Source organism: Prionailurus viverrinus, chromosome A1 (genome assembly GCF_022837055.1).
Source record: "Prionailurus viverrinus isolate Anna chromosome A1, UM_Priviv_1.0, whole genome shotgun sequence".
NCBI lineage: Eukaryota > Metazoa > Chordata > Mammalia > Carnivora > Felidae > Prionailurus > Prionailurus viverrinus.
Window position 1 is genome coordinate 118302247 of NC_062561.1, and position 25347 is coordinate 118327593.

The following is a 25347-nucleotide window of genomic DNA, read 5'->3' on the forward strand; positions in this document are numbered from 1 at the left end:
TTGTACATAAAACTGTACGCGACACAAGGCATTGGGGAAGGGTTTCACAGACCTAGGACCAATGGGGGTGATCCCCAGTGCTGTCACCCATCCCCTGCCCACCTTTGGTTTCACCTCTCGAGTGCCCAGGTGGTGAAAGACTCAGCACCCCGACCCCAACCAGGGGGCCAGGACTCTGCCTTGGCCTGTGGGAAGGGCTCCCCCTCTGTGCTTCTCAGCCCTCCCAGCCATCTGGGCTACCCCCTTCCTTCTGGCTTTTCCATTGTGCAAAATGCTCCTCTGCCCTTCCACTCAGTGCTCAGGGGTCTCCAAGACCAGGGCAAGGTGCCCAGGCCACCAGGGGCTTCCAGGGGAGTCCATGGACTCCAGGAATGCCTCCTGTCTGGACCACCCTCTCCACCAAGCAAATGGGCCTCATACAATCTTCTTGCCAGAATCCTGACCTCCAGGACCCAGGACAGCCCTTGAGGCTACTGCCCCACCAGCTGGGCACCTCATGTTACCAACTCCACCACTATTGCACCTGCCCTGTTTGTGCAGGGGAAGGGGGCTGTCTCTTTAATAAGCCCCCAGCCCACTTCTGGGCCTCCCCCAGGGAAAGGAGCCTTTGGCCAACCCCCAGACCTGGTTGGTGCCACCCCAGCCCACTCTACCCTCTTCCCTCAATAGAAGGGCTGTGTATGCTGAGGCCACCAGCCTAACAATGCTCTCCTTCCCAGCACTGTTACCCCAAGCCAAGTTAGGGGCAAGGAGCAGAGAATAGGGTGATTCTTCAGGCCCCTGGCTTTTCTAAGGTGGAGATGGGGTCTCTGGGGTTACAGGAGTCAAGACCCCAGCAGCACAGCTCCCAAAGGCACCAGACGACCCAGCAGCCTGTAACCACCCCCTCCCACCCTTGGGCTGCCCCCCAAGCTTAGACTAGGTCAAGCAAAGGCCATACCCTGAGTCTCCAGCCTCCCAGCCTGGGCCCCTGGGGAGCTGGAGAGGTATGGGCCAAGGCAGTGGGGGTTTCTGGAAGGGAGAGGGACTGAGGCTTTGAGATGGCCACAGTGGGAGATGGGGGCTCTGCAGGATGCCCCTCACACCCTGGCCCCCTGAGGTGCAGAAAGGAATCCCACCTCATCATGGCTGACTGGGCTTCTCTGCCCCCCAATCTCCCCACCCCCTCCCCCATGGGACCCCTGACCCTGGCAAAGGGAAGCCCAACTGGAAGAAGGGGGCCTGGAGCCCAGGGTGCCCTGAGGCAGCCCTTCCCACCCCCTGAGATCAAGGCAATGGTGGTTTTACAGGCTGACGGGTCAGTCATGGCAGGGGCTGGGGGTTGGGGGGCAGGGAGGGGGCAGGGTGCAGGTTCCCCCTGCTGGGGGCAGCGACCAGCCACCCCTTGAGCAAACCTTCCTGCTCCCAACTCACCCAACCAGGCCAGAGGCACAGTCATCCCACCCCTGTCCAGCTGCCCCCCACAGCCTCAGGGCCCCTCTGTGATGCTCATCTGGATGTGGGGGGGCCAGCCTGAGCAGGGATCCCCCCCCCAGGGCACAGCGCAACAGTTCCAAAAAAATAGAGATTTGTATTTTTAAAAAAAATTAAATAAAAGCCCAGCTCTGCTGATAGGCGAATGTTACCCCCATTCCCACCCCCACCCACCCACTGTTTCCCTGGCCTGCACCCCCATCCCACTACGGCCCCAGGGGTATTTACAACATGGAACAGTAGAGGCCTGGGGTGGGGGGCACTGCGGCAGGGAGGAGGGGGCACAGGGCAGCCCCCCCTCCGAGGGGTCCCCCAAGACAACACAACATCAACAAGAAAAGTTGCAAATCAGGCAGAAATGGGGACATCATTCCAAGGTCCTTATATACAGACACTGCATGACCAGTAGGGAAGGGGGGTGCCCAGATGGGATCAGGCATGGGCATGTGGCAGGCAGGTGGGCCAGCCCAGGAGTATAGGAAGACAAGGCCTCCGCCCCACTCCCACCCCCATCCCCACCCCACCTTTGGTAACAAAAGCCCTTCAGGGAGCCCCTGGGGGTCAAGAGTTTCCTCTGGGAGTTCCCAGGGAGAGGGGCTCCCCAGTTCAGCCCTGAAGCAGGGCCGGAATGGGGACATCCTGTCTCCACCCTAGTCGGCCATGCGAGAAACAATGAGTTAAAAGTGTGTTGCCCACCCTTGACTCCACCATCTGCCCGAAGTGAGGGGGTGCTCCCTGGAAGATGAGAGAAGGGAGCCTAGACATTGTAGAGGAGCCCTCTTGGGCACCAGCTGGGGGGAGCCCCATAAAGGGGAAGAAGGGCTCCCAGGGGCTGGGGGATGAAGTGAGGAGAAAGGACCTGGACCCTGCATGGGGGAAGGGCCTGCGTGGTCATGAGGCCAGTACTCACCCCCACGTAGGGCCCTGGCCAGGAAGTCCACGCTGGAGGGGTCAGGAGCAGGGCCCTGGAATGGGCCCATCTGGGAGCTGGCCAGTGGCTGGGGGAGGGGCATGGCCACAGGCCAGAAGGGGGCTCACAGGTAGATCTCGCGCTTGGCTGTCTGGGCAGATGCCGGTGTGGCTGCAGGTGGGAAGTCCGAGGTCTGGGTCAGGGGGATTTCCTCCAAGGTGGCCGAGTCCTTGCAGGAATCATGGCTACTGTGGGAGAAGGCACTGTAGGAGGGCAGGAGGCGCACGGGGGCCGTTTTGGTGTTCCGGTCTTCCGGGGGGCTGGGGCTGCCGGCGCCCACAGGCTCCTGCCCTCCTCGGTCCTGGTAAGGCACGAAGGTGGAGAGTTTGAGGGCGCTGCTCTTGGTCCGGCGGCTGGGAGATGACTGGCCAGGCATCCAGCACGTGTCGGAGTGGCCAAACTCGCTGCACTCCTGGGTACATGTGCCTGTCATGGCAACATCAGGCAAAGGGCGCAGGTCTGCAGGAGACAGTGGGGAGGACAGTCTTCAGGCAAAGAAACCTCACAAAGCTCCACTCCGTGGCTTCCCACAGGTGTCCACACCCTGCCTCAGAACAGGGTGCGCGCCCTCTTTGCCCACTGAGTTCACAGGTACACACACCTGCAAATAGACACACACCCTCCCACCATCCACCGCATGCTCTTCTCTCTCTCTTTCTCATACAATCTATCCTTAAATAGATGCGTTCCTCCATCCTCAGCCACCCCCCAGCTCTCCTATCAACACGCCCACCAAATCTGCCCTCAGACAGGTGCATAAACACAGAACCCATCTACACACCCCATCATCTATCTATCTCCAGACCGGCTTAAACGAGCAAATCTACCCTTAGGAGTGTGAAACCCCCATCCTCATTTAAAGGCACAATATCTCTGTCTGTCTGTCTCTCTCTCACACACACACAAACACAAACACACACACACACACACACACACACACACACACACACACACCCCTATCCTCAGATAGGCATGGACACACAGATCTACACTGGGCATCTGAATCCTCAGACGAAGGTGGGCACATACCTTCTGAACCCCCTCAAACTCACCATGCTCCCAGCTGTCCTGGAACCCCACCCTTCCCCAGCATAGCAAGGCCCTTCTTTAAAGCCAGGGAGAGGGGATGAGCTTCTGTGTGGACAGTTCACATAGAAGCACACACCCAGGTACTCACAAGCACACTCATGCAACCCCTCCCCACCTCACTCCAGCCCCCTATGCCAACCACCACCCCTGGCCTAGCTCCGGCTCCCTGCCCAGAACACCCACGGGAACAGGAGTTGGCCGCCTGACATCAGTAGCCGGTGTGGTTGCTGGGCAGCGGGGGTCTCCATGGGAACGGCTGGGCCATGAGCACTTCCTGTCACAGTTGCCCCTGTCCCGCCCTTGCTCAGGGACGGTACCAGGCGGTGACCCTCCCTCAGGGACATGACTGAGCAGCACTGCCTGGGGCAGGGGCTCCCTTGGTACCACCCACCCTGGCTTGGCCTCCTGCCAGTGCAAGGTGAGGAGGGGACAGCTCTGTTGTTAACCCTCAAAGCACCAAGGCTCTTCAGCTCAGGGCAGAGTTGGGAGACCCAACTTGGCACAGAGCAGAGCATGGGCACTGGGTGGGCGGAGCTGGGTGCTGGGCCAAGTCCCACAGACCCCAGACCCCAGAGCAGCTCCCACATACCTGGCACTCCGCCTCAGGGCCTGCTCCGGCCAGCCGGCTCTGCGCGGGCACAAAAAGGACGAGATGGGCATGAGATAGAGCATGGAGGGGCATAGTGGGGTGGAGGGCCCTCTGAGACCTAGGGCCTGGGATGTCAGACAAGTGCCCTGTTCCTGAGAGCTGGGGAGTGGAACTTTTCATCGTTTTTGGGGGGGTAGTTTGGACAGAGGGAGGGGGCAAGACCCAAAGACAGCTATAAGGTGGAGAGTCTTTCAGTCCTAAGGGGAAGCTTATTCAGTCTCCCCCTCCACAAGCTACCATGGATGCCTTCAGACACACACACATGCAATACACACTACACAGACACACACGTTTTGACAGCACACCCACCATCTATCCCCACACTGACCTCTGCTCTGGCCCAGACATCCCTTCTGCCATCACCCTTCAAACCCCTCCCAGACAAGCCTTTCCCCTCCCCACACCTCCCCGCTCCCTTTCCTCAGCTAAACCCTCTCCGGCTCCTCCTCTCAGGGGATCATCATACCCTTTTCTGAGCTCCTCATAGCATCCAGGGTCCCCTCCCCTTTCTCAAGGCCCTCTGACCCCATTAAAGGACCCTCATTACCTCGAGGTTCCCCCAAGATTCCCTCACCACCACCTGAGCCCTCTGGCCACCATTCTCCCGGTCCCTGTTCCCAGGAAGTCAGTATAATGTGGTACTGAATGCAAGGTCTTAGGAGTCAGAGAAGCCTGGGTTTGAATCCCTCCCAGCTCTGTCACTTCCTGCGTATTACTTTGGGCAAGTGACTCAACCTCTCTGAGCTCACCGTTACTCCATTATAAAGAGAACAATAAAGTTCTCAGATCAGAGAGAAGTTGTGAAGATTAAATGGGTATATGGCTGAAAGCACTCAGCACCGCGATTACTGCTGAACACACAGCAGGAGCTCAATAAATGGAAGGTATGTTTAAACTCCGGTCACCATTCTCAGTTCCTGCCCACTCCCGGGGCGCCCTGACCGTGCTGGTGCTCCTCACCGTTCTCAGGGTGCTCCATCTCTCCTATGCTGCCATCGGGCGTCGTGCGCTCGTAGTGGTCCTCAGGCAGGGCCAGGGGGCCGAGCCGGGGTCCCGAGGACGACTTGCTGGACGGCGTCTCAGACTCCTCCAGGCCACTGTCATAGTAACTGTGCTGGGACGGGTCCTGCAGCTCCTGGGCCTGACTGGTGGCGGAGAATGTGACGCGGCGGTGAGGTAACTGCGGGGACAAGGAGTGTCACTGCTGGCAGGCGGGCTGGCCCCAGGGGGCCCACCACCACCGCGAACCCCAGCCCCTGCCAGGCCTGCCCCAGAGCTTCCGGTCCCCCAGGCCTCAGCAGCACCCGAGAGGAGGCCCAGCCCCCCTAGCAACAGCAGAGCCCCCAAGAAAGCACAGATGCCAGTCGAGGACTTCCCCTTAATTCTAGGACAGCTCCCAGGATAGCCAAGGCCACACTGAAAGTCCCAACACAGCATAGGCCCCGGTGTTGTTAGAGCCCCCAGGCTACCACAGTAAGCCTAATCCAGTACAACCACTCACCGCCGCACAGCTTCCCAGTATTGCCACAGCCGTTAATTCTAGAACAGCCCACACCAGAATAGCACAATACCAGCCAACTCCCCTAATTCCAGCATAGCCTTCAAACATGAGCAAGCTTCCGATTTCTAGAACAGCTTCCTTAAAGCAGTATGAACTCTTTGTTCCAAAACAGCTCACCGATACCAGAACGGTTCCCTAATTTCCACATAGCATCCCCGAACTTCAGCTCCTCACCTGTCTCATTGCTCTGTAACTTCCCATTGCCTCCATCCAAATGAGATCGCAAGGTCTTTCTGATCCTCTGTTCCTACCCCTGCTGTGTGTTGCTGCCGGCTGCCTCAGGACTCCCTCCTGCGTCCCCTCCCACTCAAGCCCCTTGTCCCCACTTCATCCCCCTCTAGAGAGGCCTGGGAATGGAAAAAGGTGGGAGGGAAGAAGGAAGGGGAGCCTGATAACAAACCAGGGCCCCTTGGGGGTGGGGAAGCAGAACAATGGAAACTCCTCCATCCTCCAGATCAGGAAAACAGTATTAACTGTAGAGGGTAGGGCCCAGGAGGACCTGGGCATAGGGGGATGGGCCTGGCATCCATCAGGAATTAGGAAGGCGGGCCTCAAATGGATTCTCCTTCTAGGAAATGGGAAGGAGCTTCTGGGAGGGGTTGTGGCTTGGTGGAGCCAGGACTTAGAAGCTTGGACTGGGGGTTGGGATAGGGGCAGTGGAACCGTGACAGGCGGCTCCAGGCAGCCCTGTCTGCCTGCCACAGGTTAATGATCATCCCAGGAACCTGGCAACCTCAGCTTGGCACTTGGCACCACCAACCAGTCACCCAAACACCCACCTGGGACTGCCACTGATTTTCCTGCCAACCAGAAATCAGGAGTTGTGGAGGATGTAGACCCAGGGTCCCTGGAAGCTAGGGGTGGGAGTAGCTCAGGCCAGGGCTCTCCTGGGGCTGAGTCTCCAGGCTCCCTCCAATCCTCCAAGACTTCGCTGGTGCTTTGTCTTTATTCTAAAGCCCTCAATAGGAACTTATCAACAAGGCCAGAGGAAGGGGTCCTGAGTTTGCAGACCCACCCTCCTGATACCATAACAATCTCCATCCCATCCAAGGCAGTTGGGGTGGTGACGGGAGCTGTCAGGACAAGGAGCCCTGAAGCTTTTGGGAAGGCAGCCCAGAACTACCTTCCCATCTTGGCTCCCACCTCGTCTTCAGGAATAGGCAACCCTTCTTGGGATCCATGTTGTTATCCAAAACACCGAATGGTCTGGGTGATGACAGACGAGGTCCCCAAAATGGACCTGGACATTTGGGGCTGGGATGTTGTAAAGGAGCATCGTCCACCTGGTGTTGAAGTGAACAGTCTCCAGGAGGGGGTCTGTGAGGCACAGGGACATCTGGTTGTCAGGTGCTTCTCCTTCCAGTTTTCTCCAAGATGACAGCCAGTAACTCTCCCTCCCCAAAAAACCTACTACATTTGGTAATCCAAAGCTTCAGACTTGCCCACTAGGCATGCCCCTTGGTCTCTTTTGCCTTGGATTTTTTTTCTGTAAAATGAAGGGTTGGATCATACTCAACCCTAAACATTCCCTGTAATTCTTATCACTATCAAATCTTAAAAAGCCTAGATCCCAAATCTCTCTGACTCCAGTCCTGAAGTTCTAGACATTTGCTGGGTATTTCCTATTGGCCATCCCTACTGGTCCTTCAGATTCAACAAATCTGAAACCAAATTCTTCTTTTTCTTTCACCAGCTTATGCATGGGCAGCAACTTCACCACTGTCCCATCACCCAGACACAGAAGGAAAATGTTTACCTGGGAATCCTGGTAGGTGTCATATTCATTCCCCCTCCCTACCCTATATCCAGTCATCCTGTGAGCACTACAGGTTGTTTCTCCCTAAGTTTAGCCAAATCCATCCATTCATTGTCCCCACTGCCACCATTTTAGTCCAGACCTTAGAGTTTCAGTCTTGTACTTTCACCTTTACCCCCTTTATATCCACCATACGTTCCACTGGACTTTCTAAAACTCAGTTCATCCAAAACTCATGAGCTTTTTCAGGGGCTCCCATTTCCTGTTCAGGAACTTCTGGCATGGCATCTGTGTCACCTACAACCTACAGTTCTTCCCATCTCCTCTCTCAGCTCTCTTCTATAGCCTTCATGCCAACCAGAATATTCTGCTTCCTGCCCTCTCCCTGTCCCCAAGTTGGCCATGCTCACTGCTGCCTCAGGAGCTGGTTCCCTTGGTTGAACCTCCTGCCCAGCTCCTGCTCATCACTGAAGAGCTGGCTCAAGTTTGACATTTTCCTTCCAGGAGCCCACTCCCATGTCCTCTGCAGGTGTTATACTACGTTCCTCAAAGAAAGGGAGGGGGTACTATGGTCAAATAAATTGGGAAAACCCAGAGTTATACAAAGTGTAACAGGCTCCCCCCAATTCTCACAGGATTGGCAGAGCCTTTAATAGGTTAATGTGATAGTGCATCTCTTACTTCCCAAACTAACTTAATCACAGGACCCCTTTTGTATAGTATTATGGAAAATAGCAGACTCTGGAAGTCAGATTTCCTGATGCTTTCCGTTTGAATTCTGACTCCATCACTAACTAGTTTTCACTTCTGGAAAATGAGCATCATAATGACTTATGTCACAAAGACTTATGAGCACTGAATGAGCTAATTCACATAAAGTGCTGAGTAGGGTACATTGTACCTAGTATAAGGTAAAAAAAAAAAAAAATGGAAGCATCTAGTTGCAGAAGTTATAGTGGAACAACTTGGAAAAAGCTTTACTATGTCCCACTCGACATTTAAGATTCTCAGTTGCCTCATCTTTTGCCTTGCATGTGTCATACAAATACGACCATTTCCCGTCAGGGTCTAGTACTACACTGACCACACAGTAGAAACTTGGCCTAGGTGTTTCAGTGGCAACCATGGTGTTGTGGTTTGGTTGTGTCTGAATGTTGGGAGATGTGCAATGTGGCTCCGTGGATGTGTTGGGTTGCAGCTGAGTAAGGGATAATCCCTCAGCTGTTGGGAAATAAAAAGAGATGAAGAAGCTAAAGGGAAAAGAGAAAGATGCACCTGGCAGCAGCAAGCATGGGAACAAAAGAGAAAGAATGGTTGGTCAGGAGTTGCTGGAGGTCCCCCTAGAGATGCTTATTTGTCCAGGTGAAATTACATGAAACTAGATTTCACTTGCCCATGCCCCACTCCTCCAAAGCCCCCAGGAGTTTTTACTTTGGGGGTATGCCCAGGGCATTGGGGAGTTTGTGGACAGAATCAGGGTAGAGAGCTGGCGCCTTGAACCTCCTGGGAGTGTCTCAAGGCTCTTCAGTCACCATGGAGATGCATTGCCTCTGGCCTCAGAGACTCTCCCAGGACCTGAGGCCCCTCACCCAGGCTTTAGCCCCTGTCCCCCTTGGGCACAGCCAGAGACAGGGCAGACCCAGGAGAGCAAGAAGTGAGAGATGGAGAGAGAGAGAGTGAGTGAGAGCCAGCAGCCCAGGGGTGGCCAGAGCAAGGAGCTGAAGGAAGGGAAGTGAGGAGGGGTAGGATTAGGATACCTCAGCCTCAGTCAGAAGGGAGCACCCTAAGAGTGGGGATACAGAGCAGGCCAAATCCAAAGAACCTCAGGATTCCCTCCCGTCTCCCTGGGCCCTCCCTCCCAGTAGCCCAGGCTGGCGATCATGGTGAGGACATGCAGGGCAGGGCCCAGTAATTGTTGGGAATTGAGTGCTGTCGGGATGAAACAGCTGGGAAAGGGACTTGGGGAGACCGTGTCCTGGGGGAAGGTGGCTGGTATAATCAAGGGCGGGCAGTACTCCTCGCTGTACTCCTCCCTCACCCGGTGCTCTGGCCTGAGCTCTGTCAGGGACTGCTCAATGTGAGCAGATTGGAAGGGTCAAGTCTCAGCCAATGGACAAAGGGCGGGACTTGGGTGCATTTCACTTGGGTGCAGCTGCCCTTTCTTGGCGCAGGACGTCATTCCTAGGGAGAAGGCTTCACAAACATGGGATGAGGGGACATGCTGTCAGATGTGGGGGTAGATGGGATGACAGTAAATTAAGATAGGGTTGGGGTTGAACACAGGTCTAGGAAGTGGGAAGGGGCAAAGAGAAGGGATGGGGAAATTGGGTGGAAACCTAAGGACAAAGGGCTGTTTCCAGTCTCTCTCACTCCTTCTCTCAGTTCCCGGAAAATAAGAAACCAAAACTCCAAAAATAGAGAACTTTATTGTCAGAGTTAAGTGTTTGGGTCTGGGGAAGGGGAGCTGGGGCCCAGCCACAGGAGCCTGGGGTGGGGAGGAGGCTGACACAGCACACCTAGAGGCACAAATAGGGAGGCCCCCTTCCCTGACAGAGTCCCTATCAGTTACCCCCTAGGACCCCTGGACTCCCTGTTTCCCTTCTAGAGAAGCACCAATGGCGGGTCTCAGCTAGAGACCCAGGTTTGGAATAGACTTCTTCACTTCCCTCCCACATCTTCTGCCTTCAAACCCCTCTGTTCACCCGCCCATCAACCCCCACCAGCTAGACCAGGTGGGGTCTAGTGTCTCGGGATTTGACAATCACAGGCTTCTCCCAGTGGGGCGGGAGCAAGGAGGAGGATGCCACAGAGCACACCCTCCCTCAATTTTCACTAAGCCTAACGCTCTGAGCCTGGGTGAGGCAGCAGTGTCATCACCAAGGCCCCAGCATCCCCAGATCTTTGGTCCCACCTCCCACCACTGGCTCGGGTCGGCCCCTACGGGCTGGTGAGCACACAGGTCTGATACACCTGCTCTGTCACTCCCATACCTCAGTCCAGATGGCCCCATGATAGGGGTGGGGTAGGGGCCGGGGTGTGCTGAGCCGCAAGGGCTGGCCTACCTGCTTGCTGGGGTATTTGGGGGGGTTGGTGCGGTAGCTGTAGTCGGAGTACTGCTCAGAGCCTGTGGACGTGGTGTCACCTGTGCCCACGAATGTGTTTGCGGGTGGCAGGTCCTGCACCACCTGGTGCTTCTTGGAGGCCGAGGGTGACTGGGGCTGCAGCTGGATGGAAGGCAGTGGGGAGTTAGAGCGGTAGTGGCGGCCCAGGTCAGGGCTGCCCGGTGGATAGTTGAGGGGCAGGTGGATGCGGGGGCTGTCCCCAGGGGCATCGCTCATCAGGTTGAACTTGAGAGATTTCTGCAGCCCGGCCTCGTCCTCATCTTCCACTGGCTTCACAGGCTTTGGGGACTTGCTCTTCTTGCCCTTGCTTTTGTTTCCCTTGGAGGCTTTGCTGCTGGGCTTGGGGGCATACAGGTCCTTGGTCTCCTTCTTACCGGCCTGGTAGCCGCTCTTGGCTTCCCGCTGCCGGCAGTAGCGCACGAGCACTGCCAGGGCAATGAGCAAGGCCACAGCCACGACACCAGCCACCACACCAAAGAGGATGTTGCCACGCTGCTTGGAGCGCTCGTATTCCGGATCCCCAGCAATGTCGATGTCCAGTGGCGTGTCCAGGCTGTGGCCCAGCAGGGTCTCTAGCAGGGTGCGGTTGGCCAGGGTCTCGTTGACATAAAGGTGGACCAAGGCTGTGCCATAGCGTGGGGGCTTGCCACGGTCACTGACCTTTACCACTAGGCGGTGCAGACCGTGGTGGCGCCGCTCAATCTCCTTCTCGAGGGTGATGGCACCTGAATGTGACCCGATCTGGAAGAGTCCGTAAGGGTTGCCACCAGCAATGCTATAGGTCAACTCAGCATTGACACCAGAGTCAATGTCCTCAGCTGTCACCTGGCTGACCGTCTCACCAAGACGGGTCTGGGGGGTCAACAGCCGGTGGGAGGTGTTGGAAGGGGCGGTGATAAAAGGCGCATTGTCATTCTCATCCAGCACGTTGATGGTGACACCAACATAAGCTGAGCGAGGTGGGACACCGCCATCCACCGCCTTCAGCTGGAATGTATAGGTGCTTTGCTGTTCCCGATCAAAGCTCAGGCTGGAGAGAATCGTGCCCGTGCCATTCTGAATAACAAAGTCACCATTGTCCTGCTCCACTGTGAGCTGTACCCGGGCATTCTCCCCCTTATCCCCATCAATGACGGTCACCATGCCCACTGGACTCAGTGCCGGCATGTTCTCCATCACTGAGAAGTTGTAGCCACTCAGCATAAACTTGGGGTCATTGTCATTGCAGTCCAGCACGTTGACGAGGACGGTGGCTGTGCCCTGCAGGCTGGGGCTGCCCCGGTCGGCTGCCACCACCTTTAACTCATAACTGTCCCGCTGTTCCCGATCAAGGGATGTCTTCACCCGGATCTCTCCAGTCTCAGGTGAGATGGTGAAGAGGCCCTTGGCGGCTGGCTCAGGCTCCAGAGAGTAAACCAGCTCAGCATTAGAGCCCGAGTCAGCATCACTGGCAGTGACTTCGGTGACCACTTCACCTGGCTTGTTGTTTTCTGGGAAGGCAACCTCAGTGACGCTCTGGGTGAAGACAGGTGCATTGTCATTGACGTCTACCACCTGTACCTTGAGGGAGTTGGTACTAGAGAGTGGGGGGTTGCCAGAGTCCACGGCCACAATCTCTATGGTGTAGTCTTTGACCTTCTCGTAGTCAAGTGGGGTGGTGGTCTGCAGGAAGTACTTCTTTTTGCTGTCACTTCCCGTCTCACTGGCCTGGCGTAGCTGGAAGGGCACGTCACCTGCCACCACACAGGTGACAGCTGCATTCTCTCCCTCATCTCGGTCAGATACCTGTACCAGGGCTACAGCTGTCTCCTCTGCCACATCTTCTGAGATGTTCGCCATCCCGTCTTGATGGGTCACCAACCCTATGCCCCGGATCTCAATGGTGGGGGCATTGTCGTTCATGTCCTTCACAGTCACCACCACTTGGGCGCGGGCACTCTTGGGGTTGGTGCCTCGGTCCTTGGCGAGCACTGAGAAGCGCAGGGTACTTACATCTTCACGATCCACGGGGCCCTGGACAGTAATAAGTCCAGTGTTCCTGTCCAGTCGCAGAAGACGCCTCACCACTTCAGGCGCCTGGTGGAATGTGTAATCAATCTCTGCATTGGCACCTTGGTCAGAGTCATTGGCTTTCACCTTCAGGGCAGGGGAGAAGAGGAAAACAGGAATGAGTTAGTCTGGGGATAGCAAAGTCAGGGACACGTGTGCTGCCTTTCCAATGAGCACACCAGATATAATTCATTGAACATGGCACCATTTCCAAAAGCAGCACCTATACTGCCCTTTTCCCAACCCTGACATTGTGGCAGGTATCACTGATCTATTTCCCGGAGGAGCACAGATGCAGCCTGCAAATCCTCAGCAGCGCTACAAGCAACTAGTAGAGATGGGATGGGGCATAATTCAACTCTGCTTACCATTACTGTTCCAGTGTGCCCAAATATGGGGATGAGGATCCAGCTAGCAACTGGGGCAGCCCTTCCAGCCAGTTAAACTGGCCTTCAACCCTTCTGGAGAGCTGGAAAGGTGTGAGTAGTGGAAATGGCATGTATGCATGACATATGTGTATAACATGCACGCATGCACACACATGTGTTACAAGACTGGGGTTATTTGTTATCGTGTGAGAAGGTACGTGTTTGTGCGCTTGTGTATTTGCACACGAGTAGAGCCCCACATGCCCCACCTGGAGGCCACAGGTGAGGGGATTTCTTTTGAAAGGAGCCAGGTGGGGATATGGGTCAGAATGAGCCTGCCAGGCCACTGCTCTCTCAAACCGGGGAAACCTGTTTCAGCAGCTTCTTCCCTCCTGCCTGGCCCTGGCTAGGCACCAACTTGAGGAATCTGGGCGGCCGAGCTGCGGCCGACAGGGAGGGGTTGGTGCAGGCCACAGAGCTTGCTGGCAGCGGGCTGGGATCCCAGCACGAAACAATGAACTGTCTGTCCCTTTGCAGTGGGCACGCCCTCCCACGCCAATGCCGACGCATACTCGGCCCAACTCTACAAATATGGGTGGTGATGGGGCAACAGGAACCTGGTGGGAATGGCTATGAGGTACCACTGGTCAGGGAGAAACAGAGGGTTCGAATTACGTCACAGCCAGACAGAATGTGATGGCAGTAGGATGTGGGTGTTGGGGATAAACAGACAGGTATAACTTGGCAGAGTCTCTGAGAAGCACAGCGGACGAGTCCTGGGTTCAAATCCCAGCTCCATCACTTTCCAACTAACTATGTGACCTTGGGCCAATTACTCAACCTCCTCAAGCCTCAGTCTACAAAATGTATAAAATGGGGATGATAATAGAACCTATCTCACGGGGTTGTGGTGAGAATTAAGTGAGATAATACTTCTAAAACTGCCTAACACTGCCTGGCACGTGGCAAGAGCTCCCTAAATAGCATCTATCCCTCTTTTTTGTTTTGTTTTGCTTTGTTTTAGAGAGAGAGAGCATGAACTGGGGAGAGGGACAGAAGAAGAGAAAGAGAAAAAGAGAAAAAGAGAGAGAGAGAGACAGAGAGAGAAAGAGAGAGAGAGAGAGAGAGAGAGAGAGAGAGAGAGAGAGAGAGAGATGTAAGCAGGCTCCATGCCCAATGCAAAGTCCAACGCAGGGCTCAACCCCATGACCCTGGGATTATGACCTGAGCCGAATTCAAGAGTCAAATGCTTAACCGACTGAGACACCCACACACCCCAACATTCATCCCTCTTTTTGTCCATCCACCTGTCCATCTCAGAAAATTTGTGCTAACACAGTGCTGGACACCACATCTGGTGGGCCCTCAAACCAAGGCTAGTCTCCTCTCCTTCTGGCTGGGAACCAGGACTCTTTCAACAGTGGAGACACCTGGGCAGGGCTTCCTAGCAACCCTGGTATTTGCTAACCCCTGTGAGAGCCAACCTGTTTCTTCTCACCAACCGCCCTGTCCCCGGTCTATCTGTCCCCTACCTTTTCATTATGATTTCCACCTGTCTCCAGACTGGTCACCCTGCTTCTTATCTACCTGTCTTGCCATCTTACCTCCCTTTGTCTGGATGACTCTTCACTCCTGTCTCTGTTTCCCTCCCCGCCTTTTTGAGTTCTTCCTGCCTCTTTCCCATTGCTTGTCCTTTCCCATCCTCTCTTTTCTGCCCTTCCTCTAGCCCCATCTCTGCCCTGCTTTCTTGCTTCAGCCCACTGGAAGGGGATGTAAGTTGTTACATGCATAGGCTTTGAAACCAGACTGCTGGATGGGGTCAGGGTGGGATGTGAACACATCAGCTGGGTGAGATCAGGTGAGTTTCCAAATCTCTATGGGCTCAGTTTCCCATCAGTGAAATGGGGATAATGCTTACCTTGTACTGTAAGGATTAAATGACATAATACACATAATGTGTTCAGAACACTGCCTGGCACCCAGGCTGTTATTAATCACCATCTCTGATGGTCTGTCTCCCTATTCTTCCTCAGTCTCTCTTCTACACGTTCAAGTCCACCAGCCTCTTAAAAAAAAAAGGACAGGACTGAAACTCCTTCCCATGCCCTGCTTCAGTTTAAGGATACAGAATGAAGGGTTTCCCAGGATGGTAACGGTATACAGGGCAGGCTGTGCCCTCCTCAGCTCCCTCACTTCAAAGACAGACAGCTTCAGCCCAGGGGGAAGGAGAAAGGAGCTGGGGCTGGCAGGAGGCCAGGGCTGAGATGACAGCAGGAGATACGCCCACCTGTCTGCAGGGACGCTTTCTTTGCTCCCTCCCAGGCCCTGGCTCCACCAAGCGGCCCAAGCCCCTGGGGCAGTTCCCATGGAGAGGGGTGCTGAGAACTTCAGTAGAAGCAACTGACCCTCCATTGTACCAAGCATCCCATACTCAAGAGCACCCTGTACCAGGGAAGGAAGCTGGTGTACAGACAGACATCTGACTGCAGTTTTCTAGAACTGTGAGGACTCACTTGGCTAAAATAATCTCATTCGACTGTCAGGGAGAGGCAAAGTAAGGCTCTGTCCTCTAGTTTAAGGAGAATCTCATGTGGCTAAAGGGCCATTGGTTGGGAAGATATTCTCATCTCTGGAGAGACTGTTTTTGTTCCAACTTGGCTCACTCAGCTGGGGAGGAGAATATCATTTGACTTGGGAGGAGATTTCACTTCTCAGAGGTTTCTCCAACTTGAGTCGGCCTTGGGAATGAGTGAGGGGGGGAGGATTGCTGTTCATATGCTATCTGTGCTACGCTATGTCACTCTAAGTAGCTTGATAGAGGAAAACCATATCACCTGCTGGGGTAGGGTGGGGCTTATAGGAAGATCTCACTGGGACTGGGGAAAAAGCTCTTACCACAGTACCCTGGCAGTTTCCCCTTAAGTAAAGGGAACATTCATCAGGTTGGGTTGGGCTCCCATTTCTAAAGGTGGGAACCCTAACAGTTAGATGGAGGGGCCTCTCACCTGGATGACTGAGTGGCCTATGGGGCTGTTCTCAGACAGCTCAGCCTCATAGGAGGGCCGCTCGAACTTGGGGGCGTTGTCATTGGTGTCAAGCACAGTGACTCGAAGCAGGGCACTGCTGGCACGTGGGGGGCTGCCACCATCCTGCACCTTGATGGTGAGGTCATAGGAATCCCAGCGCTCCCGGTCCAGGTTGCCCATCACGATGAGCTGTGGCTGCTTCCCCTCCTGGTCCTCTGCCACCTGAAGCCCAAATAGCTCCTGGGCCTCGGGCCCGGCCTGCAGCTCATAGGACGCCACACCGTTGGGGCCAGCATCACGGTCAGAAGCCACCGGGATGGGGAAGAGTGAGCCGATGTTGGTGTTCTCAGGGATGGGTAACGTGATGACTGGCGAGGCGAAGTTGGGCGTGTTGTCATTGATGTCCTGTACCTCTATCTGGCCCTCTAACAGCCGGGGACTGCCATTCTGCACGAGGTCTGTAATAGACACCTCAAACTCCAGGATGCAGGGCTCACCGGGGAGCTGGTTCTGGCATTCACGGAGCCCCTCGCGGTCGATAGAGGTCTCCGTGGTGAAGATGTCTCCCGTCTTGCCATCCACCCGCAGGTACGGGGCGCCTACCTCTAGTTTGTACAGGTGGCCCATATCTGGAAAACCGTAGTCAGCTGCGAGGCTCCCAATGAGGGTGTTGGGTGGCTGTTCCTCCAGCACCTTGTACACCACCCGAGTGGCATGGCCTGGGGATGCGGCCAGCAGAAGCAGCAGTGTAAGTAACAAGGGAGGCAGCAGCAACCGTTGCCGCCCAGGGCCTGGGCTAGGCCTCAGGGGCCCCATCCTGGCAGGCTCTAGAATCAGGAGGGCTGCAAGGGGAAGAGGCAAAACAGGAGGTCAGCTGGGAGGAGGAACCCAAGCCAGCCCCTGACTCTCCCTCTGCCACCTATACACTAGCCCATGAGGAGAGCTCAGCTCCAGCCCAGAACCCTGATTCCAAAACCCGGAACCCTGAGTTTCACCCACAGCTGGGTGTAGCAGCAGTGTCTGCCCCAGCTGGAGGAGCAGGTAAGGGGCCTGGAACAAGTCTAGAGCAGCTCCCGCCCATGGAACGCCCTGACCCTCCTGACACTCCCTCCTCCCTGCTCTCTATTCTGTACTTTGCCCAACACCTCCTTCTCACCAGCATCCTGCCTTAGTCACCCATGGTAATTACCCTGATACTGAGATACAGAGAGACAGCAAGTGGAAGGGGAAGGCCTTAAGCAACCCCCCACATACATGGTAGGAAAGAGACACAGGCACCCCTTACATTCCCCAGACCCCACAAGGAGGGCCACTCAGGATGGCTGGAGAGAGTGGGAAGGACCTCTCATTTCTCTCCCTTCTGAGATGCCAGTCAATATATGTGTATGAGATGTGACATGTCAAATGCTTTTTTTTTTTTTAATGTTTATTTACTTACTGAGAGGGAGAGAGAGAGAGAGCGCACAAGCAGGGTAGGGGCAGAGGGGGAGACACAGAATCCGAAGCAGGCTCCACACTGTCAGCAAAGCCCCACTCCAGGCTCGATCCCACAAACCGTGAGATCATGACCTGAGCCACAGTCGGACGCTCAACTGACTGAGCCACCGAGGCACCCTCAAATGACTCATTTCTGACAATAATCACCTACAGTGCCCAATGCTTTCACCCGCATGGGGGGGCCAGCTGAAACTAGGCACCTATCAAGGCTTGGAGATAGCTGGAGTTGAAGAGAAGGAGTTAGCCACCCACCTCCCCTCAGACACACGCTGCGCTGGCCAGTTCCCAGCACTCCAGCTCCTCCCTCCCTCCCCTACTTCCACTGCGGGCAGACTAGACACTGACAGGTGTGTGGAAGAACAGTGTAGAGGTTAACACTGGGGTCAGGACTGTGGTCAGGGCTGACTAGCCCTGGAAGTGGCATCGGGAACTGCCCTGGCCTGTCTTTAGCAACTGTGAGCCCAGCAGGTCTAACTGGGACAGAACTGCCAACCACACCACCAGCCTCTCCCTGACCACTCCCCTCCAGGCCCTATGTAGAGTCTCTCAGTAAACATCTGGCTCCTATTTGACCCCTCTCCTCACAGACATCTGGCCCCTATTTCATACCTTGCCCCACCCCGCTTAACTGGTCCAGTCGCATCTCAGACATGCTTCTCCATGCCAGCCCCCAGGTCCTTCCAATTGGAGCCCCTGTGTGTCACAGCCAACCACAAGCTGCACTCCCATCACCCCAATAATTCACTTCTGCCCATCTCTTCCAGCTTTGAGGCTATGCATTTGCAGACCCCAGCCAGACCTACTACTGTCCCAGTCTTGACCCCTTCTTCCTCTAGGAGGCCATGGCCATGGCCAGCCCCTCTATTAATAAATCCAAAGTCAAGCATTTCCTGCAGAGGGCTCAGGGTCACTCTCCTTTTCCCACCTCCCCATTTGCACCTGAAGTACCTGCCTCCCACCTGGAAATCCTACCCAGCCTTGTCTTAGATGGCACCTATCCCACCAAAGGCAGACTCTGGTCCCCCAAGAAGCCTTCCCAGGCCTCTCCAGCCCATGGTGACCTCTCCTTTGTCCAACTCACAGCCATTATTGTCTGCTCCAATCCTGTGGCAATGAATCACTGAGCTCTCTGGGACACCGCCCTCCTGCCTGTGTTGTTCAACCCCAGTACTGTGTACCTATTCCTGCGTTCTCTGGCTCTCCAGGCAAACGCCAAACTTCCTGAAGGTAGGGCCAGGCTCCCTACATTCATCTCCCTGCCCCAACCCACGCACCTTCACAATGCTGGGCACCATGCATTCAACAAATGTTTATTGTGACTTACAATGTGCCAGGCTCTGTCCCAGGCACTGGGACACAACAGCATACAAGATAGACTCAGTCTGCTACCGTGGCGCTCACAACAGTTCTACCTCAATGACTATCTGTCAATCTTGTTTGGTTGTAATCATTTGGCACATGTAAGGCTGCGGGATGGAGAAGACATCAGACAGTCTGAGGTGAACCCTAACTGCCCATTTCCTGGCTGCTGAGCAGGAGGAAATGATTTAGAGCTTCAGTTTCCTTATCTGTAAAATGGGAATAATACTACCTATTGTCTAGGGAGTTTGAAATTTTGTGGGCTAAATGCCTAGCACACAGTAAATAGTCAACAAATGCTCCCTCAAAGCACCTACAATTGTAGTTATGTGACTGTTTGGGAAGTAATTTGTCAAATGTCTTTCCTACAAGACTGAGCATACAGCAGGAGAGGCTCTGCTTTGTTTGCTCCTACATCCTCAGGACGCTGCTCTGGACCCAGGACACAGCAGGCACTCAGAAAGAGGTCTAGAGTGACTATTTTAGCTCCCAGGCTTAGCTTATCCTGGCACTTTCTGGGTGGTTACTGCTTATTTCCTTACCCAATTCCCTTACTCCATTGAGAACCTACCGGGGTCAAATTTAATCCCTCTCTGTTTAGGTCCACAGTAGACTCTTAGCAAATGTTCACTGAACGCAGATTCCCTACACAAGTCAAACACTTGACTTCCTTCACATAGCCTTCCCGAACCACACCAGCTCCCACCGTCACTCCTTGACAGTAAGGTGCTCAGAGTGTGTGAGGCTGCTATCAGATGAGTGTGTGTGCTTGTTCTGAGTTGCAATCTTAATCTCTGTAAAGGAAGGAGGAATTTATCTAATGCCCCATGTGGAACCATCCTCCCATCACTTCCCCTCTACCTGCATGGACCTAGCACAAGGCTCATCTTACTTTCAAGCTCCAACCCAATCACACCTCCAATGGACTCTCACCAAAGAACCTCATTCCCTGCTGGGTACCTGAGCCTCTATCCCCCCATGGGGGTGGGAGGGGAACAGCGCGCGCACACACACACACACACACACACACACACACACGCACACACACACGATGGAATCCTCTTGCACACCAATTCTATGCATAAATCTTGGGAGGGTGGGGTTATATGGGAATTACCCTAAACCTGACACAGAGGAGAAATAAGGCAGTGACTGCTTACCTCCACTCACTCTCTTCAGAACAGGGATTCTTAGCCTTTTTAGATCATAGCCCCCTTTATGAATTTTATGAAACCATGGTGCATATTTTTCCAAGAAAAAAATGAATGCTCACACATTTTGGCTATAAATTCAGAGGTCTGTGGTCTGACAGAGTCAGGGTGATTTTGATTTGTAGCGGCTCCAATAGCTACAGGCTAAGCCCTTCCTTCCCCCTCTCAGGGTCACAATACACAGTTCTAACCCCTCAGGCCTCCCAGGCAGCGCAAACACAGTAACCACCCCTACCCCGCCACACACACACACATTTTTTTCTCTCTCACTCATTCACACTGTCACCCTTAGGAGATCCCTTACCTCCATCCAGCAGAAGAGTCTGGAAAGGACTGTGGTATACAACTTCTGAGTTGGAAAGAGAACCACAGAGGAATATCCAAGGCCAGGAAGGTATAGGGAAGAAGGTATTTTTAGGAAGTAGGAATTTAGGGGAACATAGGTTTGGGGGTGTGGCTACACACAGTGAGGGCCAGAGTTGAAGAAGCTTTAAGGCCCATGAAGTGCCTGGAAAGTTGCTTTAAAATGATGCCCCCACCCCAGGAATTCTGATTCTAGGGGGAGGGACCTAGAGAACCCCCCACCCCAGACAGCAGGGTACAATATCAGGAAACACTAGGTCCCTGGAGTTAAGAAAGAAGTACAAATTCTACAGTCGCCTTTACCATCATCATCACTGTCATCACTATCATTATCATCCCAGTTAACACTCCCTGAGATTTTACTCCATTTGCATACATTATCTCATCTAATCCTCCCCACCCTCTGAAATGGGTACTTTATTATTACCCAGCTCCCCATGGTACAGATGATAAAATTGAGGCTCAGAAAGAATAAGGAACTGTCTCAGGTCACAAAAGTAGTAAGTGAAGAGTCAGGACGTGGGAAATAAGAATATCTCTTCAAGGCCCAGAGTCTGAGGGGGAAAGAAAATCAACAAAGGTCACAGAGGCTAGAATGTGTTTGCTATGTAGCATCTCCTCCCTCCCTCCCTCTCCCCACTCCGGGCTACCAACTTGCCTGGAAAGGAAAGAAAGAGAGGGCTTGGGGTTCAGTCCTTGAACCCCAAGCCTCCCAGGCCTCCCCCACCCCCACCCCCGACCACAGGGCGCATGCCATCCTAGGGATGCAGGAGTCAGAGGAACCAGGACCAGCAGTGAGGCAGCCCTAACCCTGGCCCCCATCATCCCTGAACTTTGCTCAGGTGGTTGATTATTGGGAGTCATTAGTCCCAGGCGACAGCTTTTGAAGTGATTAGCATCTTATCTGCCCTTGCCCAGGCACTGGCTGCCTTCCTGGCAAGGGTGTCCCCACCTCTGCCCAGTGACATAGGCACCCTGAGAAGCAGAGTTGCAGCATACACAGTGATTCATTCTTCTCAGGCCTGAGGAGTGCAATAAGGTATGAGGGGGCAGAGTCCAGGGAAGGCCAAGGAAAACGCCATCTGTGTCAACATCTGGGGAGGGAGGAGAAGAGCAGTGAGGGTTCACCTGGAACCTTCAGTTTCAGTCCACCTCAGGGACCATGGTCCACTTTCTGATGAATGCTAAAACACTTAGAGGCAGCACCAGGTCAGCTCTGATCCCCACCCTTCTTACCCCTGCACTGTTACACAACAGCCACTACCACCAGGGGCAAAAAAACAACAACAACAAACAAACAAAACCCACAAAGGACAAAGCCAGCCTCTGGGAGAGTAGGGTAAACAAGCAGGGCTGTGTGGGGTGGAGCTGTTCAGAGACTTCCCACAGTGAACAAGTGCACAGCCCTCAGCTCCTCTCCCTTCTCTTTCACAACCCTCTATTAGCCTCTGCAGGGCTTCCAGGCACCTGCATTCTTGAGTCAGATTGTTGGGCTCAAACCCTTGCTCCACCACTTACTTCCTAGCTATATGACCTTGGCCAGGTGACTTCACCTTTCTGAACCTATTTCCATATTGTGGAATGGAAATAATAAATTCTGCCCCTTGGAAGGTATCTGGGAGAATTAAATGAGATCTGTGGCATTGAGGTCTATTACGTTGTAAAGGACAGATATATATACATACATATAGCATTTTATTTCCAGCATCAGGCACACAGTAGGTGCTCACTGGTTCAGTAAATAAATGCACCCATCCCCTGCCAGTTGAGCAGACCTATGAAGACAAGGTTGGTGTGTATCTTACCACTGTATTGCATCCTCACCACCCACCATGGGCCCTGGTGGATAGCAGGTGCTCAATACATCGTTGAAAGAATCTCACTCTGCAGCACCAGCTATCCTTGCTCAAGGTAGGGGTAGCCCTCACCCCATATCAGAAGAGCCTTCTCCATCTCCTCCCCATCCCCCTCCCGACCCCCCACCCCCACCCCCACCCCGCCCCCGCCCCCGCAGGCCTTCTCCTGGTGCTTCCACCCCTCTCCTCCCAGCAGTAAGCTCACTATTTCTATCTAGCCCAGATCCCCTGACCAAGTAGCCACAGCAGCATCAGCCCCTCTGCTAGGAAGATACCAGACCAGCAAGACACCCTCTTCCAGATGAAGTCACTTACTGAATTGGGTCGGAGGAGAGGGGAAACACGCTGCTAGAACTGCAACCAGATCTGCTCCTCTACTACACTACCCCTAGGCCCTCCCTGGAGGCCCTTCTCATCCCTCTCCCCCATTCCACCCCACGCCCTGGGCTACTTGTAATTACAGATTTCAATCCTCCTAGACCTCTACGTCAAGAAACTAGCCCCCACCTCTAGGCTGTCACAAACACCTTCGGGGCGACCTCTTTCCTGGCAGCTACGGGAGGTTGGCCCAGAGCAGGTAATGGAAGGCCCCCAGCGTCTTCCGGCAAGGTGTCCTGGACTCCATCGCCGGGGCAGCCTCCTGTCTACACCTCCGTAGTCAGCGGGCGCTCCCCGCACACACCCAGAGCGTGGGCATCTCCTCCCAGAGGACGCAGTCGTGTGGTGGTGGGGAACGGCTGTTCCTCCACCATCCTCGGACTCAGGCGGCCCCACCCCCATCCCAGCGACGCAGGGCCTCCGGGAGCTCAAGGCGAGGCGGGGGAGGGGGGAGCGGTGAGAACGTGCCTCGGCTAGCGGGCCCCTTGCGCCCCCGGCCCCAGCGGCCGCCGCGGGGAATCCCTCCTCCTCCGCGTCTCGGCCCTCTGCCTAGGGTCCCCTGCAAGCGGGCGCCGGCGGGAGCCGAGCAGCGGGCGCCGGGAGGGGGCGGGGAGCGAGCCGGCGCCGGAATCACAAAGCGTGGCGAGCCAAGCAGGGTGGGGACATTCTCCAGGAAAGGACCCTCTCAAGGCTAGCAGAAAGGGGTCTTTGCCCCGCACTCAATCCTCACAGACCTCAACGCCTCACCGAATACTTCCAGCTAGAAGAAACAGTCGTCAATCACTGCTGGGGAAACTGAGGCCAGAAGTCTGGCTCCCGAGGGTAGCTGAGTCCGTCTCGCCTACCAATTTTGCTCCAGCGCGTGCAGCGATCTCCCTTCGGGCCGCAGGGCCTTGCCCGCGCACACGACTCTGGCCTGTAGCCGGCACCCGGCGGAGGGGGCGTCCAGGTGTGAGAGGGACACAGGTGTGCGGGACCCAGGTGTGCTGGGGACCCAGGTGGCTCGCAGAACGCAGCTAAAAGGCCCGAGGAGGGTCGCAAATACCGCTGCAGACTTGCACCCTCTGCAAAGGGACCTGGGGCCCTGAAGCCCAAGGGAGCCGGGGTGGCGCGGCCTGCCAGTCCAGCCTGTTCCGGGAATACCCGGCCAGGGCTGGCCGCGGAGTGGGGGTGGGGGAGACGCAGGCAGGGAAGCCGGTCCAGCCAGCCCCCAGGGTTCCCGCTGTGCTGATATTTACAATAACAATGTCGTGATTAAGATGAAGGGGCACGGGGGGCTTGCCGGACCGCCCAGCGGCTTCCCAGGCCGGAATCTGGCCTCGGAGGGAGAGGGACTGAGTGTGTATTTGTGTGTATGGGCTGCAGGTGTAATGTGACACTGTTGGTGTAAGGTGTGTGTGACACCCAGTGTTAAGATGTGTGAAGCAGTAGATTCTGTGTTTGTGCCCGTGAGGCGCCGCTGTAGGTTCTACTTTCTGTGTTAGGGTGTGTGCCGTCAAGGCGTGTGCTGAGACACTAGGCTTGTGTGTTTATGTGGGTACAGTTGAGGGGGGCAAGCGAGACCTGTGTTGTTATCTATGTTCTGGCCAAGGAGTGCGTAACATATTTTATGGTAGGGTGTGTTCCTTAAAGGAATATGTATGTGAGAGGCTAGGTTTTGAGTGTTCGTTTGGCGAACTGTGGCTGTGACACTCGTACATGAGGGCACGGGATTGTGTTTGTGTGTCCATGTCGCCGAATGTCACACCCGGTTATGTTCTGTCGCTCTGTTGTGGCCAAGGGTTGTGTGTCCGTGCTGCTGAGCGTGCAGACGCTGAAGCGGATTATGTGCTAGTGACGGTGCCCCAGTGGGCGCTGGTGTGCGGGAGGTATGTCTGTGTGCATATATGTACGGATGTATGTATGCGTGTACATATGTCCGTGGTCTGGCCCTCTGGTTGCCCGCGGGGAGCTTGAAGCACCTAAGTGATCCGAGCTGGTCGCCCAACAAGTGTGTGTGTGCGATGTGTATTAGGGTCCTTGCTTGCTTCGTCCTCGGGGAGCCCCCCCCCCTCCTCAAACTGGGGGCTGCGCGCTTCCCCCAACCACCTCGGTTCGGCGCGCTCCTAGAGTCGCCTTATTCCCCGCGGGTCCAAACGCGCAGGGGTGCGGGACGCCGAGGCAAAGGTCCGGTTCAGCACCCCCTCTCCTCGCTCCGCTCCTCGCCGCGGACTTTGGAGGCCAGGGTGCCCCGGCCGTAACCCCCAGCCCAAGCTCCCAGCCGCCCCCACCTCAGCCCCAGCGCGCTGAGCACAGCCTGGGCCCCCGTGGCCTCGCTCCGCTGAGCGCCCCTCCCTCAGCTCCCGCCGGCTATGGCCGCTCCTGGCCGGGAGCCGCCGCTGCCTCCACCGCCACCGGATCCTTACCCGCCTCGGGGCACCGCCGGCCGCCGGCCCTGCTGTCCATGAGCCGCCACCGGCCCCGGCCCGGGCTGCGGCTCGGCACGGCTCGGGCTGGCGCTGCGGTTCAGGCTCCGGCTCCGGCTGGCTCTGGGCACAGCAGCCCCGGCGGCTTCGTGTCCGCGCCGCGCTCCCGCTCCCCGTGTGTGTGAGGCGGCGGCGGCGGCGGCGGCGGCGGCGGC

At 55.4% G+C, this 25347-nt stretch overlaps 1 protein-coding gene across 6 annotated transcripts; it reads right to left on the bottom strand.

Moving 5' to 3' along the window:
• Positions 1 to 1661: 1661 nt before the first annotated feature.
• PCDH1 (protocadherin 1) lies at positions 1662 to 25347 on the bottom strand. 6 transcript variants are annotated; one of them, XM_047865803.1, is made up of 6 exons: positions 25133 to 25347; positions 16043 to 16905; positions 10561 to 12756; positions 5142 to 5361; positions 4122 to 4160; positions 2766 to 2902 (listed from the first exon to the last, which is right to left on the bottom strand). In XM_047865803.1, the coding sequence occupies exons 1-5, from the start codon at positions 25170 to 25172 to the stop codon at positions 4135 to 4137; spliced, it is 3345 nt and encodes a 1114-aa protein (XP_047721759.1). In that variant the 5' UTR covers positions 25173 to 25347; the 3' UTR covers positions 2766 to 2902; positions 4122 to 4134. The 6 variants fall into 6 exon arrangements, 4 of the variants coding, with proteins under 4 accessions (XP_047721739.1, XP_047721749.1, XP_047721759.1 ...); XM_047865783.1 differs by lacking the exon at positions 4122 to 4160 and having other exon boundaries at positions 1662 to 2902; XM_047865793.1 differs by lacking the exons at positions 4122 to 4160; positions 25133 to 25347 and adding an exon at positions 23573 to 24744 and having other exon boundaries at positions 1662 to 2902.